Raw genomic sequence first — 20,890 nt, forward strand, 5'->3', positions numbered from 1 at the left:
TATATATTTTTCATTTGTATCCAAATACCGGATTATTCACTAGAATTTTCAGTCGGCTATCTGAATACCAAAATATTCAATAGCTGCAGCCCTAATAATTAGGAGTGAGCTGGATAACAGATAATGTACAGATGTACAGATAATAGATTTTTGCCAGACTTCCTTAATATCCGTACTGAAGGAAACCCGCCCCTCCCTCCTTTCCGCGCCATGTGTGAGAGAGAGGATCTGTCGCCGACGTCACCTTCTGGCACACGGACAGTAATTATCTCTTAATTGGTCCTTAATTTTCTGCAGCCGCAGCACTCTTGACAAGGCAGAGATTGGTTAATGTTCAATTAGCATTGATTTGAATCTTTATTAGGCTGTTTTGTAAATCATTTTCAAATAAACAAAAAATATAGAAACTTTTGATCAAATCATATCAATTTAAAAAAAAAAATTCAACTTTATGCAAAAAAATACATTAATGTATTGATGTAAGCCTCACCCATTTTGTTAAGCCATGCCTACATCTGGTTAAACCCCACCCATTTCTGGGTTATGCCACGCCCTCTCCGAATACAGATACATTTAGATGGTCGAACAGATACAGATGCTGTACCACCTCATCCCTACCAATAATATTAATTTTGAGTTGTTTTGCACCCTGCAAGCCATACTGCACAAGCTGCACTCAAACTCCAGGTTTTTGCTAACATAAATATACATATTTATAAATTGTATTTGGTCCAAAAGGAACTTACGTTAATAAAGTGTTTCAAATAATTGTATTTGTCTTAATATTGTTGGACATTCTGCTGTTTCAATTTAGTTATAACTGTTTAGATTTAGTCATAACAGTTTTAATTTCCTCAGTAAAGCTTGGTGAGGGTAATAATGTGACGGAACGTTTGAAGATTCTTCCTTCCTCTTATCTCATGTAATTAACCATCTGTTCTGGGGGAGAAAATGTGTTATAATCGATTCCTTTGTAAAGTTTTATCATGCCTGCAAAGGTGCCAGGATGTCTGGCAAACTGTGTTTCCGCCTGGTTGGACATCTGTCGGGGGGCCAGGTTGTCTGAACCTAGATTATTTCTACATCAATCGGCCATCTGTCAATGTGTATTTGAGTACTGTCTGTCTTGCTTGCGAGAGGGGCGGGGCTTAAGGGCAGCAAAGGAGGAAGAGGAAGGGGAGGGTTTTTTTGGGGCTGCTATGCGGAAACCATAAGAACGACTACAAGTGGGAGGGGCGAGACAGAGACACGGGGATTTCATGGCGATTGGCTGAATCTTGTGCTTTGTCCAGAAATTTCTGTAAATAAATCCTTCGAAGGAACTGTTCACCGATCTCCAGTCTGATTTCACGAACACGCGGAAAACTTAAGGATTGTTTTCCATCAATATGTTTTCAATGTTTAAAAATGTTCTTGTTTTATACCATGTGACGGAGCGCCTGTGACTGTCCGCCACTCCCCGACTGGAGCGAGCTGCCGTCTAGCTGAAAAGAGCAGCCCATGCGAGCGTGCGCTGCTCGCTCTTCGTTTCTGCGGGGACGAGCTCCATCCAAACTGTTTTCACAGCCCACACAAATTCCTCCCGTAATTCGACACTTTCATAAACTGCTCACCTGCCGCCTAGACACATTCCTTTTCCCCGTTGTTTCCCCGGTGCACACTCGACACCGACGCACGACACGCACCGCAAACGCTCACCTGCATTCTGCGGGGTCATTGGACAATAAACACTGGACCAGAACTTCCGGACTCCCACTTAAATAGCGCTTTTGCCGTGCTTGAGGTGTCACATGGCTATGGACTATACCACAAAAGTAGTTTGGTTTATTATTTACTGAGTTTCTTTTTTTGAGAGATTAAGTTATGGATTGTGATTGGAGGATTTTTGTTATGGTTAATATATGTTGCAGATATTTATTTACATGCTTTTGTTATTTTTGGTTAACTTGGTATTATACCCCATGATTGCCTAAATGGTTTGCCAGGATGGAGGGGCTAGGGGTATTTAAAGGGATCTAAATTCATTTGTAGGGAGTGCTCAGCCAAGTGGGATGGTGAGTGACTGGCTACCACAGTAAGTTACGGAAAAGACTAATGGAACTTGTAAATATTGTTGGTATTGTTTTTTGCACTGGATTTGCACTGTAAATATTTGTTTTCAACATTTTTATACCGTGTTGGTGTAAATAAAAACACCTCACTGAAGTTTATCGACTGCGCCATCATTTTTTCCCCTTTAGGAAATGAACCCGTGACATACCAAAAATAAACATTTGAATAATCATAATTTAAATGATAACCAAAATAATCGTGATGATTAAGTCTGCCTGAGGGAGAATATTTAAAAATAGACCATCCTCACCTGAAGCCCCATCCATCAAGAGCACTCGCAAAGACCACATTTCCTTGGTCAGGAGAGAAGTACAGATGAGAGTCATCGGCCTCCGCAAGCCCTGCACTCCAGTCATACACTTGACCTTCAGGTGGTGTCTCACTCGCTTTTTCCTCTTTTGTTTTCTCTGCTTGCTCCTCCATCACTCTGGATGTGAACAAGGTTCCTGTGACAGCATTCACCTAAAAGAAAACACATAATGGCATAAAAGTATTGTAACTTGTGTCAGGGTGTGGTGTTAGACAATTGTTAGATCTTCACCTGTTCCATGATTTTTTGCAAGTGGGCATAAGCCTCCTGAGGGGTAAACTTCAGCTCCATGATAAGTCGGTCTATTTTATTAATAACCAGAACTGGCCTGATGTGTTCCAACCAAGCCTGTCGCAGCACGACCTGCGTCTATCATGACACAAAGACATAACATATACAATTTTAGAATATGAAAATCAACCAACGCAAACAACATTTTCTTTCGATAATTTTATTTTGAAATAGTTTTAAAAGGTTTCTATTATTTTGCTACTGTTGTTGTACTTTACAGTTTTAAATATTTATCAGCTAAAATACATGTTTAGTTAACAGGGCTTAAAGTAAAAAAAAAAATCATGAGCCTGAACTTTTTCAGGGGAGCGATGATGCAGTGTCCAACGTGCCAATTCGTTGTTCAACCCACATCAAGCTATTACTATTAGATTTGTCGCTGTTGATGGACTGGGCATTTGGGAAACTCATGAAATTCCCGATGGCCAGTCCTCCCAAAGTGTCAGGTCATTATCCATTTATATTATGTATAGTACAGTATTTGGTGTTATTTTTGGTTTACCTGTCGTTATTCCTTGACTGATTTTTACTCCATGTACATACAGCACTTGAAATGAACTTCCGAGTTGAATAGTTTTTGGTCTGCGAGACAGTGACATCAGAACCACAGTTGTGATTTTGCCGACCGTCAACTGCACAATTGAGTGAGCCCAATTTGTTAAACTTATCACGAGGAACGGCTGTCAGCATCAATGTGTGCAATCATCACGTCAATTAGACTGCCTTTGAAAAGTAGTCCGATGACTGTAGCTGCAGATGCTAGCAACGTTAACACGCTAACAATGCAAATGCCCTTAACTGGCAACAGGCACCGTGCAATACAATGTCAACGTAATTAAGTCTTCTTTTAGTGCCCTTAATTGGCGATCGAACAGGATTTCAGGACAAAGTTTATGTAGTTTACGCCGGCAATATTTACAACGAAAATCTGAGGTTCTCCCCGAGCCAGCTGACTCCGCAGACTGTGACGTGAACGGAATGTACCCATACAAAGAAGCTCTCTGACTTGACAAAACAAGTGCCTGTTCATTAAACATATTAATATCACCTACCTGAAGTTCATCCACCCATTTTTTGAATAACGACAATCTTATGTCTTAGAAGATTGTCTTAGAAGATTATCTTTATGTTTGAGCTGTGTTAAGAGTGGATTTGTACCGATAATTGGGTCATTCATTACCTCTGGTAAAGGTTTGTCACGCCCACTGAAATTTGATACGCTGGCAGCTCCTTTCTTTTTCTCCCCCTGCTCGCAAATGCTCCGTGGAGAGGGGAAACAATGATCAGGAAAAAGTGGTTGCTTCCTTCGTCCCAAGTCTTTGAGAAGACAGTGGATTAATTTTATTTTTGAAGGACATGTACCGATCATATCCCAAAGGACTGTTTTGTTAGTGAAAGCCTGTTCAGAGCTGGATTTGCAACACGTTTAAATATAATGGATTGGTCCCAACAGTGTGACACGACTGCAAATGGGAAAGATGTAAGTTAAAAAATATATATTTCGCTTTCCTTCCTATCCTTTCTAATAAGAGATGTGCAACTTCTACCATACTGCTGGTGTATTTTTAGTGCCTAAAGTGGGAGCTACATTTGTCGTGTGGAGGTTGTTAGGTTATAAGAGGTCAGATATGATAAAGCAGAAGGTGGTTGGATAATATGAAGTGGTTGCATATTGTTTTGTGAAGATACAATCCGCGGTGGTTAATTTGCCGTGACTGGCAACTCGCCACCTAGTTGACATAACTTTGTGATGCTAACCGGCCGCTAAGTGGTCTCGACGAGATGGCTTGCAAGTTGCGACCGTGCAGTGGCCTAAAGGTGCACATTTGTGTTATTCATAACCGCTTGTAAATGTCTACAATCATTCACGGCAAATCTGAGACATTCACGGCAAAATATCGTTCGCGGGAGATTTGCTGGTTACGTCAAAATAACCATTGCCTAAACAATCACAAACTAACGCTACAACATAGTCTCTGTAGTAACGTTATGCTACTTTTTCTTATGGTAAAACATTATGCCGTTTTCCACATAGTTCTCAAATGTGTAAAGACATGTCTGTATTGTTCTTTTCTTCTGCTCCCATGGCAGGTCGTTTCCGTTTCCACAACATTAGCACATGGCTACCATGACCGAAATCACTGCCCCTTCGAGAGAGAAGGGTATGGCCTAGGCGTGGCCTGGTGCAGCTATTTACATAAAAGTGACACACCCCTAAAACAGGCTGTTTTGAACAGAGCGTTATTTTACTGATTTAGGGACAGCAAAAATATTAGATCCAAAGTCAATTAGAAAAAGACTTGGAAGATAAAATTAAACAACTGACGGATGAATACGCAATAAACCTAAATAACCAAATATGGACTGACTTAAATACAAAAATACAGTTAGACGATATGGTATCTAAAAAGAAAGAGTTTAATACAACAGCAATTGAGATACAACAACTTTGAATATATTAACAAATCAGATACATTTCTTGCAAACCAACTTTAACACAATCGGGAAAAATCTCTTATAATGGCGATTTAAGAGACAACTGGTGCACACAATCACCAGAAGAAATTAATCTTTTTTTTTTTATAACTATTATCGCAACCTATACTCAGAAACTAACAAGCCTAACCCTGAGCATATTGAGGCATTCCTCAGCAGCTTAAATATACCTCACTTATCTACTGAATATAAAGATATGTTACATGTGCCACTCATTATAAACGAGCTGTACAGTCTTCTAGATAGTATGCCTAATGACAGAGCACCTGGCCCGGATGGTTATCCGGCTATATTTTTTTAAGCACTTTTGGTTAATGCTTGGCTCCATTATTCTTAAGAGTAGTAACATAAATTAAAACTAATGGTTACATACGTCCACATATGAACACAGCAGCAATTACATTTTTATTTAAGCCAGAAAAAGACCCCACCCTTCCATCAAGTTACCGTCCGATTTCACCAATTACAATACATTATTTTTTCTCAATGATTCCATTCAAACCTACGCCTAACTGGTTCCAGTCGTTGGACTCGGCCGTTACAAAATTCTACTGGAATTAAAAAAAAAAGAAGCAAAGATTAGTCTATCTACTCTTCAGAAAAATAAATCCAAAGGAGGTCTAGAGGCACCAAATTTTATATACTACTATATAGCTAACCAGCTAAAATATATCATTCAAGGGGCACAACCCAACAGAGATACTAACTGTTGGCTGGAACTAGAACAGAAGGATTGTTATAACCTCAGATTTTAGATTTACTCTTTATTACAACATCGATAAAGCGACACAATTGTTTTAAAAACCCAATGATTTCCGCCACCCTGACCGCCTGGTGGAAGGCACGAGAAATGACAAAAGAGCAATTGGAGCCCTGTGGGCTTTCTCCCATATGGCATAACCCTGACTTTCAACTTAACAACCAATCGTTTTATTTAGGTGTAGTGTGGGAGCAGAAAATAATTACACATTTCCACCATCTTTTCTCAGATAATATGTTTATATCATATACATCCTTGCTCCAAAAATACAAAATAAAAAAGTGAATTTTTTTACATTATCTGCAAGTTAACAATATGATAAAGAAACAAATTCCAACACTTCGGGGTACGCTCCAACCGCCTGTTTTAGCTACAGATATTACAAAAAACTCAAAAATAGTTACTTTCGTATACAGATAAAATGTATTTACCCATCTTGAATTGGAAGACAGACTTGTCTATTGCTCCGGAATTTGACTTTTGGATTCAAGTTTGTGAAAACTTATTTAAAATGACAAAACACACAAATTTACAACTTATCCAAAATAAAATTATTCATAGAACATATATTACTCAATATATGCTTAAGAAAATGGGACTCTCAGACTCTGACATTTGTCTCCAGTGTTTACTAAACACTGCAGACACTTATTTTCATGCTTTATGGTTAAGTTATGTATTTCTGGACTAAAGTATTAGAAAAACTTTACGCTATCTTGGACTGTAGGATAACTTTATCTCTAAACTTGTGTTTGCTAGGTGACCTAACAACAACTGACTTAACACGTAAACAATTTCAATCTATACTCGTAGCCCTTACTATCGCTAAAAAAACGATTCTTGTTAACTGGAAAAATAAACAAACTGAATGGTCTACCAATGGTCTAACCTCCTCATGAATCACATTTTAATGGAAAAAATATCTGCCTCGAATAAAAACCAAATATCAAAATGTATACAAACATTGTCTACGTATATATAATCTTTTAATCTAAATCTGGTTACTTAATTCTGCCTGTTAGCGAGAGCCACCACATTGCGATAACTTATATTGCTGTTTCTGTATTTGGCAATTTGTAACTAATGGTTGTGTTTTTATAGTCAGGAACCCAGTTGCTGCCAGCAGGATCGAGCAGACCACATCAAATGACACCTTACAGTCACCAACTCCTCAAGATTCACTTTCAATGGGCACTAAGGGTTAATATCACTGCATGCCAGAGTGGGTAAAATTTTATAGGTGCTGTCCCCCCTGGCTGAGCGTGGGCGGCTCTGCCCCTCTGTTGGCTGCTGGTGCTGAGTCTTGGCCGTTCCCTGGGTCTCTTGGGGGGTGCTGCGTTGCGGTGCTCTCCCTGGTGTCGCCCCGGCGCGGTCTGTTGCTCCGTGCCCGGCGATGCGGGGCGGGTGGGCCTCTGGGGTGCCCCGTGGTTCCCTCTCCCCTAAACCCTTCCTCCCCTTGCCGCCTCTCCCTCCTTGCCTCTTCCCGCCCGTCCTCCGCCTCCCGGTCACTTCTCCCTCGTCACCCTTCCTCCTCCTCCCCCCTCTCTCTGCTGCCTTGCCCTTCTTGTCGTCTCCTCCCCCGTCCCATCCCACTCCCCTGTCCGCCTTCCTCCCCCTCCCCTGGGTGGCCGGGTTGGAGGGGGTGGGGGTGGGGGGGGGGCGTCTGGGGGTTTCGGTGCCTGGGGAGCGGGGGCTGTGGGCCGGTGGGGTGCCTGGTGGGCCTGCTGTGCCCCGTTCTGCTGCGTTGGGCTTGGGGCGCGGGCCGTGTTGGGGTGGAGGCGCTCCTGGCTCCTGGGTTTGCTCTCTGGCCGGTGGACCCTGCGGGGCCCTGAGGTTGTGCCTTTGCGCTGCTGCGGCCTGAGGGGCCCTGGGGGGGTTGTGTTTGCTCTGTCCTGGCCGGGGTCGACGGCTCCCCTCTTTGGTGGAGGTTTTCATGCATGCCAGATCCACCCACACCAGCATCTACTGAAATTCAAACACAATCTGCTTCTTCCTCTGGTCGTTGAATCGGTGGAGGCTGATGTCTGTGGATTTCACTCTGCTTTATCTATCTTTCCTTCCTTTCCTCAGTCTTTCTTTTGGTCTCTTGAAGTTTCCCTAATTTGTTGGAATTTAGATGTTTCCTTGGTTGGTGAAAGATTATGTTTGGTAACCCGGTGGGTAGTAGGTGATGTCTGGTCGGTGCTGGATTTCACTTTTCTTTCTTTTCTTTGATCCTTCCTCGGGTCTCCTGACAACTTCACGACTCTAGCTGGATTCTGAAGTATTCGGTTTAGGTGAACGGTATGGGATTTTTAATAGGTTTTAGGTGAATTAATTAGCACACACTCACACGCACGCACATATGCACACACACATACTCACGGACATACAAAAAAGTAAAAAGGGGGAAAAAAAGAAGAAAAAAACAGAGAGCAATGATGATGACATGTCGAATCGGTAAGATTACCTAATGAACAATACTGAGCTCAGAAAAAAAAACAAGATCCAAAAAATGTTGACGGATGCATGTTATTGCTATTTTAGTATGTTGAAAAGTTGAATATGAGACCTTTAAACAACAGCCTAAATGCCTAAACAATGTAATTGTTGTATAAATGAGGGTTGCCCAGGCGCCAGATATCATTTCCAAAGCAATTATTTCCGTGCAAACATAAACACTTTATACTGCTGCCATCTCCTGTCACCTTCAGAAACATTCGACAAACATCGGCGCATACCCCGAAGTGCCTCGTCTTCGTGTTTGTGAAATCACTATCAACAGTTGTGTACCAGGCTAAAGTCTTGCTCTCCAGCCCCTGTAAGACCACTTGACACCAGCCTATCGACACAAATCTCCGCCTCTCTTTTAGCATGCTCTAAATCCTTCACTTTGTGGAGTAAAGTCGGATGTTTCAGGCTACACTTTGAAGGAAATCATTTTGCGACAATACTTATTAATGAGTCTTACACACAAACAGCCAACGCAAATGCCAGTACACATGTGACTAGTGTGTGTCCTGCACCACAGAAAATGCATGTATCAGTTTCTGGTGTTTTGATTTCTTTAACTGTCTCCACGGGCTGAGATTTTTTTTATCAACAGGTCCAACGGTGGTGGCAAGGCTTGTTCTTTTAGAAAGAGGTTGTAGTCTTTGTTCATTCCTTTATTTATCATTGTAGGAGAGTCTTGCATATTGTCAAAAAACAGGATCTGATAGAATTCTGACTTGTCTTTCAATGAAATCTGCAACGTCACTGAATCTTGCTTTTTGTTGCTGTTCTGTTGACCGAGATAATTAGCATATTGACATGCGAAGTCCGTCGTCCAAACAGTCACTTTTCAAAATAAAATATTTTTAAGCCTCGGATAATCAATTAACCGGAAGTACAGTACATTTTTATTCTTTCAACTGTGCGGCTCAACATGGCCCAGTCCAAAGTGGTTCACGGCCCGGTGGCCGGGGACCACTGCCTTAAAATACGCTTAGAGATGGCTGAATTACATATGAACCGTCTGCAACACAAGCAACATCAGGCAACCCCGCATCACATTTTAATTACCTATGCGTCTTACGACTGTTGATGTCAGCTGGGTTGGCATATAATGGCCTTTTGCACCCACTTAAAGGAATACAAGACTTACGAAAAACGAACTAGCTATTCTGTGAAATGGTTAATTTCAACTCTTCCCTGAAAAAAAATGTAATTTATGTTTAACAATTAGGATTTTATAGTACTTAAGTACAGTATCAGCCATTTTGGACAGTCATGTGATCATCGTGACTTATCGCGTGCGTAAAACACGCATATATGACATGGCTGCTAATGACAACAAAGACACTCACAAGGAATTATTGCGTCCCACGGCGGACATCAAAGGTGGAATTACGACCTATAGCAAAGAAGCACTTCTTCAAAAGCAGTACAGCCACGAAGGACTCGCCAAAGATTTGTGTCCAGCCGAAAGCCGGATGAAACTGGCCGACAAGGAGGACTCATTCAGCCGGCCGAGTCGAAATTGGGGAGCGTCTGCAAGTTGCGTATTACAGAGGCTCAAATTACCAGTCAAGTCACCATTAACAATGTTCACTCTGGAAATGTAAGTTGTGAACGGTCCCTAACAAGGACTGTACTCTGACAGGCCATGCTACAAGTTGTGTGCTAATGGTATTGATATTGGTAACGACAAATGCAACAACAAATTTATTAGATGCCAGTTACTATAGAATTGTTTATTTAGTTCATTGAAATGTGAATATATTCTTAGACTTTAAATTAGAAGATAGAAAAGCAATTAGATGTAAATACTTTAAATTTACGGTCCCAGCAAAAACCAAGGCACTTTAATTTAAAATTATTAATAATATTTACCCATAAAATACATTTTGAAGGAGAAATTTAAGATTGTGTTTTTGTGAAAGTGTAAATGAAGAATTGGATCCATCCATCCATCCATCCATTTTCTGTACCGCTTGTCCTCACAAGGGTCGCAGGGGTTGCTGGAGCCTATCCCAGCTGACTTCGGGCAGTAGGCGGGGTTGAAGAATTGGATCATCTTTTCTTTTCATGCGAGTAGGTTAAAAAATATTGGCTTGTTTTTCAACATTGGATTTGTTTTATAGGGTCACAGTTTGGTAATTTTACCATCACGGACATCAATCATCTTTTTTTTTTAATAATAATTTTGACTTTTGCATAAACAATATTATTTTACTAGGTAAACAATATATACACAAATGTTGTTTCTTTAGAACAAAACCAAATGCTAAATGGAAAAAGGAATTGAAATCTTATAATAATTTGCTGTCACTTAATACCAAAAATGCAACAAGACTGGCATCATTTATTGAAAGACTGTACTTGTGATTAATTTTATCTTTTGTCATTGCCCTTTTTTACCTTTATTTGAAATTGAAATGCCCTATGTTCTATTGTTGTTTGATTGTACTCAATGATTGTACCTATTTTGTTTGTATTTGAAATAAAGAAAGGAGAAAGAAAAAAAACGACTACTACTAAGTACTAAGCACGCTTTAGCCCACAGAAGGAGAGGCCACTCCCTACCCAGAAGGAGTTCAAGTCACCAGCGGATGCAGAGACTTTCATAAAGACTTTGGGCAAATAGTGATCGCCTGGGAGAACACCAACTGTAACCAACGTAACTATGTCAAGGGAGCATTAAGCAAAATAGATACTTCGTGCTGTTGCGCTGCATTATCCATTTAGCATTTTACTCCTAAGTTGAAATTGGTAAAATTTGTTATTGTATGTGTGTTGCTATGACTGAAAATTTCCACAACATTATCTACACATTATCAAAATTATTGATGACGATTTAGTTATGATGTTTTCACATTTACAGTGTATTATAGTAATTTCAAATACAACATTGGGATAAAAAAAAAGAAAATACTTTTCAAATGGTTAAAATACAAATAATTTTGTGCTTTATGTTTATGCGCATATTGAGAGTTGTGATTTGCGGGGGTTGGGATTTAAGTAAACAAAGTTTGCCAACCAAAAGCATGGTTAGGTTCTTAACTCCCACAGGAGTTTGCTCTGGGTACTTTTTCAATGGAGTCTAGGTAAGTGCTATTGGGTGGGAGGGGTGTTGATTCGAGTTCAGGCTTGTTTAAAATTGTTGTTTAATGATGATGTTGGGTTTTGTATCACCACTGTCTATTCTTCTTCCTTTATATTTCTTCTTTTTTCTATGAGGGAGAGCTCTCGTTCCTTTCATCTTTCAAATGCTATGCTACAGCGATGCTACTACAAATAACTTACTCAACTTGGATGGTGGTTCGCCTGTGAGATTCATCTGTTGGAACATCAGGGGATTGGGAAGTCCCGTCAAACGGACGAGGATATTTGCCCATTTGAAAGGTTTTAAGGCTAATCTGATGTTTCTGCAGGAGACCCACATGAGTAACAAGGATCAGATCAGACTGAAATGCCCATGGATCTCTGAGGTATTTCACTCAGACTTTAATTCTAAAGCGAGAGGGGTTGCCATATTGGTGCGTAAATCAATTCAATTTAAAACCTTAAAGGTGATTGCGGATAAAGATGGTAGATACGTTATTGTTTCTGGGTTACCATTTCACACTCCGGTGCTGTTGGTTAATGTTTAGGCTCCCAATTCTGACAGCCCACTTTTCATGAATAACCTGTTTGAACGACTTCCTTTATCGACTGATTGTCTGCTGATATTTGGGGGTTATATGAACTGGTTATTACGCCTCATTTAGACAGTTCTAATCCACGCAACATGACACCATCTGTTATGTCAAAGATCCTTTCTGATTTTATGTCACAGATTGGGTGTGTTGACCCTTGGAGACATTTCAAACCTGAGGCTAGAGAATATTATTTCTATTCGAATTCACATCAGTCGTTTAGTAGGATAGATAATTTTTTTATTGATCCGAAGTTGGTATCTAAAGTGATATCTGTTAAATATCACCCATTATAATTTCCGATCATGCCCATCTTACTTTGGACATTCATATATCATTGCGGCCCCGTTATTTGTCTCGATGGAGATTCAATTATTTGTTATTATCAGATGACAACATTAATAAATGTATCTGTGATGAAATATATAATTTTATCGCACTAAATCAAAGTGAATCTGCCCCAATCTCCTACTCACTTTTGTGGGAATCTATGAAAGCTTACCTACGTGGGCAAATAATATCCTTTTCTTCTCATTTGAACAAAAACAGGCAACTTAAAAAACAGGTCCTAACTGATAATATTAAGGAAATAGACCAACAAATTGCCCATTCCTCATCTTTCAGTTTGATTAATAAACGTGTTGCTCTTCAAACTGAATTTGACTTGGTTACAACTACAGATGCAGAACGTGCCCTTTTGAGACTGTCATTTCACAAATCAAAGACTCAACTGGCGTGATACATACCGATCTAATTGCTATTAATTACATTTTTGCGCTCATTTTATACATCAGTTTACAGTTCTGAAGCCTCATCTGACTACAGTGATTCAGTCATTTCTAGATTAAATAGTTTTTTCCTTCTATTACACCACAGGATGCTGCAATTCTTAATTCACCGCTGACCTTATCCGAAATAATGGTAGCCATCGATAGCATGCAAAACATCAAGCCCCGGGTTTAAATGGCTTTAATTCAGACTTCTTTAAGAAATGTAAAGCTAAATTGGCCACGCTTTTGCACTCAGTTTATTAGTGAGTCACTGGAAACTGGTACCCTGCCGCCTACTTTTTGTCAGGCCTTTATTAATGTTTTACTTAACTCTTTGACCGCCATAAACGTTATAAAACGTTTAGCATAAACCTACGGAAGGGCGCCGAGGACGTTAACTCTTTGACTGCCAGACGTTTTCAGAAAAGGGATGCCGTCAGTGCCAGCCGATTTAAGCATTTTGACTGATCTTTCAAGGTCCACAGAAAATGTTCTGTTTGGACTATGGAAACACACGTACTACCAAATGAAAGATTGGACTTTCATCTTTCATCAGAAAAAAAAAGTTTGTTTCTGTTTCATCATCATCATCATCAATCTGCATTGGTCGATGCCAACTCTCCATCGCCCGATCGAATGTCCGATTGTGTAGAAGTACCCGGCCGGCTATTGTGCGCGTTTTCCGGCCTTAGCAGCGCTAGCCGCGCTAGCCGCGCTTAGCCGGTGAGGCTTACTACGTAATCATAAACAGTCGCGTCAAGGCTTCCAACTTTGGCGTCAAGCTCGGAGTCATCATCATCATCATCATCATCATCAATCTGCATTGGTCGATGCCAACTCTCCATCGCCTGATCGAATGTCCGATTGTGTAGAAGTACCCGGCCGGCTATTGTGCGCGTTTTCCGGCCTTAGCAGCGCTAGCCGCGCTTAGCCGGTGAGGCTTACTACATAATCATAAACAGTCGCGTCAAGGCTTCCAACTTTGGCGTCAAGCTCGGAGTCATCATCATCGTCGACATCAATGCGCTTTTTAGTATTGATTGATGCTTTCCGTCTTTGAAAAAAATGCTCAAGCGTGAGTTGCTTGCAACCGGTTGCTTGGTCAAGCCACAATGGCTTGAACCAGCCATTGTCTCCTCAACACTCTAGCTCCGCCTCACGTCTTCTACTGACGCCCACGGTGGGCGGCCCATCCAACCTTGTGCAAAGAGAGTCATCGCTGCCCTCTAGGGGCCAAAACGAGTCTTTTACTAATCAGATCTGCCTGATACTTTCAGCACAGCTGCCCAAGGCTTTCCTGCACCCGTTTTTGAAAAAAAACAAAAACAAACATAGGGGACGTCTTTTAACGTCCTCGGCGCCCTTCCCTAGGTTTATGCTAAACGTTTTATAACGTTTATGGCAGTCAAAGAGTTAAAAGACGTTCACTATGTTTTTTTTTTTGTTTTTTTGAAACGGGTGGAGGAAAGCCTTGGGCAGCTGTGCTGAAAGTATCAAGCAGATCTGGTTAGTATAATGACTCGTTTTGGCCCCTAGATGGCAGCGATGACTCTCTTTGCACAAGGTTGGATGGGCCGCCCACCGTGGGCGTCAGTAGAAGACGTGAGGCGGAGCTAGAGTGTTGAGGAGACAATGGCTGATGAAGCCACAATGGCAACCGGTTGCAAGCAGCTCACGCTTGAGCATTTTTTTCAAAGACGGAAAGCATCGATCAATACTAAAAAGCGCATTGATGTCGACGATGATGATGACTCCGAGCTTGACGCCAAAGTTGGAAGCCTTGACGCGACCGTTATGATCACGTAGTAAGCCTCACCGGCTAAGCGCGGCTAGCGCTGCTAACGCCGGAAAACGCGCACAATAACCGACCGGGTACTTCTACACAATCGGACATTCGATCGGGCGATGGAGAGTTGTCGAAAAGCATCGACCAATGCATTGATGATGATGATGATGGTGAATCCCGAGGTTGACGCCACAGTTGGACGCGGCCTTTATTCTCACGTCATAAAGCATCACCGGCTAGCGCTGCTAACGCCGGAGCTGCACATGCGGACATTTTGTCGGACAATGAAGAGTACCCCGAGTCCAATGCATATTCATCGGAGGAACGGGTACAGTCTGATCACGGAGAAGACACTGTTTCTGGACTACGATGCCACCATGAATGGAGTGGATAAGATGGATCAGAACATCTCTTACAACCCGGTATAGCAACTGAAGGACATGAGGAAGTCAGACGTAACACCACCGTAACGTAACCGTAGCATGATCCTGATATTAGACTTGATGGCAACACACACTGCAGTATATACTTGCTATTCCCCGGAAAAAACAGCCTGCAAGAAAGTGGAGCACGCAGGCAATCTGTTGTGCAAATGCTGTTGCGTCTCCTTGCACGCAGGGGAGTGTTACACAAAAAGAAAAACTGTCGTTGAAACGTCCACATATTTGTAAATAGCACCACAGTTGCACACATTTGTAAATAGTTTGCCAAATTGTTGTCAAATTGTTACACTGTTGAATGTAAATAAACGTATTTTGCTATCAAAAAACACTTTTTCATTCTTGGTGGTAGTGTTTTATAGAAGTAAAGCACTATTTAGGTGTTTGTGGCATCATTCATGGACAAAAAGAAGTGTAAAATTCCCTAGAATGCATGAAATAATATCGTTTCACTAAAAGCTTGATTTCTCCGTATTTGAGTCCAAAACAAGCGAAATCGGTTGAAACTAACCATTTTCTATTGTTGATTACTAAAGAACGGAATAAGGTAGAAACAAACTTTTTTTTTCTGATGAAATATGAAAGTCCAATCTTTCATTTGGTAGTATGTGTATTTCCATAGTCCAAACAGAACATTTTCTGTGGACCTTGAAAGATCAGTCAAAATGCTTAAATCGGCTGGCACTGACGGCATCCCTTTTCTGAAAACGTCTGGCAGTCAAAGAGTTAAAAAGGATAAAGATCCTGACTTATGTACCTCTTATAGACCCAATCTCCATAGACTATGATGTTTGCAGATGACATTGTGATCTGTAGTGAGAGCAGGGAACAGGTGGAGGAGAAGCTAGAGGCATGGAGGTTTGCCCTGGAAAGGAGGGGAATGAAAGTTAGTCGTAGCAAGACGTAGTATCTGTGTGTGAATGGGAGGAACCCAAGTGGAAGAGTGAGGTTACAGGGAGAAGAGACTAAGGTGGAGGAGTTTAAGTATTTAGGGTCAACAGTCCAAAGCAATGGAGAGTGTGGAAAATAAGTGAAGAAGCGTGTGCAGGCAGGCTGAAACAGGTGGAGAAAAGTGCCAGGTGTGATGTGTGATAGAAGAGTTTCAACTCAAATGAAAGGAAAGGTTTATAAAACTGTGGTGAGACCAGCGATGTTATTTGGTCTGGAGACAGTGCTACTGAGGAAAAGACAGGAGGCAGAGCTGGAGGTGGCAGAGATGAAGATGCTGAGGTTCTCTTTGGGAGTGACCAGGATGGGTAGAATCAGGAATGAGTACATCAGAGGGACAGCACATGTTAGAGGCTTTGGAGATAAAGTCTTAGAGGCCAGACTGAGAAGGTTTGGACATGTCCAGAGGAGAGATAGTGAGTATCAAAAGGATGCTGAGTTTCCAAATGCCAGGAAGGAGGCCTAGAGGAAGACCAAAGATAAGGTTTATGGATGTAGTTAAAAAGGACATGAAGGTAGTTGGTGTGAGAGAAAAGGATGCAGAGGACAGGGTTAGATGGAGGCAACTGATTCGCTGTGGAGACCCCTGAAGGGAAAAGCCGAAAGGAAAAGAAGACCTTAGACGATCAAACTGGATCCATAAGAGGGTGCCAAATGTTCTATAATATTTGGACTATTCTTAATGTAATTTACTTAAAAACAAATAATTTGCTCCCTGAAATGTTTATTTCGGTAGATGCCTAAAAGGCCTTTGACAGAGTGGAGTTTAATTATTTATTTGAAGTGTTGGGCAGATTTGGTATGGGAGAAAACTTATTGTATACGTCTTTTGTACTCATCACCACAAGCTAGTATATACACTAATGGCATTCAGTCTCGTTTATTTACTATATTACGGGGCAATCGTCAGGGCTGTCCTCTCTCAGCATTATTATTTGCGATAGCGATCGATCCTTTGTCAATTTATCTTAAGACCTCACACATATAATGGGTTAATAAGATCAGAAATAGAAATTAAATTGTCACTATATGCAGATGATTTAATATTATATGTTTCTAATCCTGCTATATCGATATCTGGTATATTGGCGCTACTTGCCAGATTTGGTTTGGTCTCAGGCTATAAATGTAAATGTCTCCAGGAGTGAATGTTATCCTATAAATCAATGGGCACTTCAATTAGCTCAGGCGAACATTCCTTTCAAGCTGTGTCCTTTGGGCTTCAAATATTTGGGAGTTAATATAACCACAACTATTGCTTCTCTCTTTTCTGCTATTTTCCCCCCTTGATGAATAACCTTAGATCTGACCTTCAGAGATGGGAAAACTTACCGCTGTCTCTGATTGGGAGGATTAATACGATTAAGATGAACATCTTGCCTAAATTCTTGTTTCTCTTTCACTGTCTACCATTTTTTTGACAAACAAATTCTTTAAAACCTTAGATCAAACGATTTAAATTTTTTTATGGAAGGGTAAAGTACCCAGGATTTGTAAAACGGTGCTTGAGAGGTGTAAATTCAATGGAGGGCTATCGCTGCCAAACTTCTGCTCTTTTTCACATATTCACAAGATTTCATATTGGTACGCCTCAGCAGATTTGTTGTGGTGTAGATTTGAATCAAAATATTGCACATCATCTTCTTTATCAGCTTTGGTCCCCTCCTCTATGCCAACTGACCCCTCTGGTTTTACACATAACCCAACAGTACGCTCTACTCTCAAAATGTTGTATCAATTTAGGAGACATTTTAAATTTACTCTTCTGTCTGTCTTAGGTCCATTACTGATGAATCATTTAATTAAACCCTCAATGCTGGATATGGGCTTTTCAGTCTGGTGTGACAGGTCTCAAAACTTTCAATCATTTATTTAAAAATAATGTTTTTTACAGTTTTGCAGACCTCTCAACTGAGTTCGGTCTCCCTGCATCCCATCTTTTTCGATATTTTCAGGTCAGACATTGTGTCTAGTCTTTGTTCCCAAGTTTCCCTAACTTGCCAAAAATTCAGGTATGGGAAAAACTCTATCAATCAGACCCATTTCAAAAGTCACAAATATCAAGGATATTATAAAGCGCTGCTTGATTTAGGTAGCATCCCTGACGATCGGATCAGGGGGGCCAGGGGAGGCCGAGCTTCGGCTGACCTTCGATAATGATTGGTGGAAGGCTGCTATTAATTCCTTTCACACGAGCTCAATTTGTGCACATCTGACTCTTGTACAATTCAAAGTGGTATTCAGAGTTCATTACTCCAAAGCTAAGCTGTCTACAATATACCCTAATGTGTCAGAGTGATAATTCAACTAAATTCCAGAAGAAATAGACCCCCTTCCTGGCGCTTTTTAATTCCATCTGATACCTATTCATAGAATTGTCAAACTTCCCCTTGACTTTTTCTTTCTCTCTTCTGCTCTTTTTCATATCTGTATTTTTTGTTTGTTTGTTTTTTTGTTTGTTTATAGTTTCATTTTAATAACAAATTATGAACATTTATGGTGGTAGAATGTATAGACATTTCAAGTTTGTCATGCATGCTGTTCCCAAAATTTTGGACACGCTATTGAAGATGATCTGTTGTGAAAAAAACTCTGGTTTTCTTTTTGCCTACATGACAATAAAAATATTGAACAATAAAAACCTTACATATTAATTAATTCCGCTCTCTAGAACAAACTGATTTACGCTACAACAGTGAACAAGATAGGCCAAAAGTGAAACAAGAAGCAAACCACAAAACATACCCGTTTTCAGCCAACGTCAAAATAAACCTTACTTTACCATATACTGTCAAATGTGGAGTGCAATGCCTTGGAACACTTTTATTTATTTATTTAACTTGTACCCGGTAGCGTGTCGCCTGTTGCGGCACAACGGATGACTTGATTCGTCTTGAAGAATGTGTGTCGGCCATTCATATTGCTGGCATAAACTATTGCGATCATCAACAACAAAACATCGTTCCGAAATCACCTTCACGTTGCAGTGCTACCGGCTGCAACGAGAGCCATCGGATTATTTTTCAAAGCCGACGTTGAAGTTGGCTCCACGGTCGCGTTCCCGTCAACCTGATGACTGCAAACTTTGATGCTGCCAGCCTGACAGTTGCCGTTCCAAGAGATCAGTTTAACAAACTGGGCTTACTCAAATGTGCATTTGTAGTCGGCAAAATCACAACTGTGGTTATGTGTCACTTTGTCATACAGACCAAAAAATACTCACCTCAACTTAATTTATAAAGCACTTTAACTCAACTTTATTTATAACGCTCTTTAAAACAAACATTGATGTATACAAAGTGCTAAATATAGAACAGAATGCCGTCATGCAGTAAAGATAAATAAAACAAGAACAACAAAGACATTGTAAGTAAGTATATAAGTAAATACAATTTACATCAATAAGTAGGTAAGTGTATAAATAAATGTATTATTGTTTATACTGTTGCGAAAAAACTTATCTTTTTGCCTACATGCCAATAAAAATATTGAACAATAAAAACCTTACATATTAATTAATTCCGCTCTAGAACAAACTGATTTACGCTACAACAGTGAACAAGATAGGCCAAGAGTGAAACAAGAAGGAAACCACAAAACATACCTGCGGGCAGACTCCCTCCACAGCATCAACAACAACAATGGCCCCATCACACAGCCGGACAGCAGTGGAAACCTCAGAAGAGAAGTCAACGTGCCCCGGAGAGTCAATCAAATTCAGTAAGAAATCGTTATCACCTGACGGGAAGAAAAAAGGTATCATACAATCACAATCATCACATACTGATACATCAGTCATCAGCTAATATTTTTTGTCAACAATAATAACGAAAAGACTTTGTTAACATCTAATTTTTCATGGCGAGCAAATCATGACCCTATAATGACTAAATCAAGACGAGCCATGGACGTTTTTTGTTGACAAGGATAATAAAGCTATTTGGTGTTCTGTTAGACATTAACTCTTTGACTGCCAGACGTTTTCAGAAAAGGGATGCCGTCAGTGCCAGCCGATTTAAGCATTTTGACTGATCTTTCAAGGTCCACAGAAAATGTTCTGTTTGGACTATGGAAACACACGTACTACCAAATGAAAGATTGGACTTTCATCTTTCATCAGAAAAAAGAGTTTGTTTCTACCTTATTCCGTTCTTTAGTAATCAACAATAGAAAATGGTTAGTTTGACCCAATTTCGCCTGTTTTGGACCAAAATACGGAGAAATCAAGCTTTTAGTGAAACGATATTATTTCATGCATTCTAGTGAATTTTACACTTCTTTTTGTCCATGAATGATGCCACAAACACCTAAATAGTGCTTTACTTCTATAAAACACTACCACCAAGAATGAAAAAGTGTTTTTTGATAGCAAAATACGTTTATTTACATTCAACAGTGTAACAATTTGACAACAATTTGGCAAACTATTTACAAATGTGTGCAACTGTGGTGCTATTTACAAATATGTGGATGTTTCAACGACAGTTTTTCTTTTTGTAACACTCTCCTGCGTGCAAGGAGACGCAACAGCATTTGCACAACAGATTGCCTCTTCGCGTGCGCCACTTTCTTGCAGGCCGTTTTTTTCCGGGGAATAGCAAGTATATACTGCAGTGTGTCATCAAGTCTAATATCAGGATCATGCTACGGTTTCGTTACGTCTCGCTTCCCCGTGTCCTTCAGTTGCTATACCGGGTGGTAGGAGATGTTCTGATCCATTTTATCCACTCCATTCATGGTGGCATCGTAGTCCAGAAACAGTGTCTTCTCCGTGATCAGACTGTACCCGCTCCTCCGATGAATATGCATTGGACTCGGG

The 20,890-nt window shown here is 40.5% G+C and overlaps 1 protein-coding gene across 5 annotated transcripts in view; it reads right to left on the reverse strand.

The window, feature by feature from the left end:
- Positions 1-20,890, reverse strand: part of efl1 (elongation factor like GTPase 1) — a 125,080-nt gene that overhangs the window by 74,917 nt on the left and 29,273 nt on the right. For 4 of the 5 annotated variants that reach the window (XM_086071051.1, XM_086071052.1, XM_086071050.1 and 1 more), the window contains 3 exons: positions 19,676-19,809; positions 2,654-2,791; positions 2,363-2,574 (listed from right to left, as the gene is read on the reverse strand). In XM_086071051.1, coding sequence (XP_085927177.1) covers positions 2,363-2,574; positions 2,654-2,713 — 272 coding nt within the window. In that variant the 5' untranslated portion in view covers positions 2,714-2,791; positions 19,676-19,809. The remainder of the gene's footprint in view (positions 1-2,362; positions 2,575-2,653; positions 2,792-19,675; positions 19,810-20,890) is intronic. The other variant, XM_086071049.1, reaches the window with a different exon arrangement.

The sequence above is a fragment of the Leptonotus elevatus genome, chromosome 3, assembly GCF_054856555.1.
Source record: "Leptonotus elevatus isolate MCC_2025b chromosome 3, RoL_Lele_1.0, whole genome shotgun sequence".
Classification (NCBI taxonomy): domain Eukaryota; kingdom Metazoa; phylum Chordata; class Actinopteri; order Syngnathiformes; family Syngnathidae; genus Leptonotus; species Leptonotus elevatus.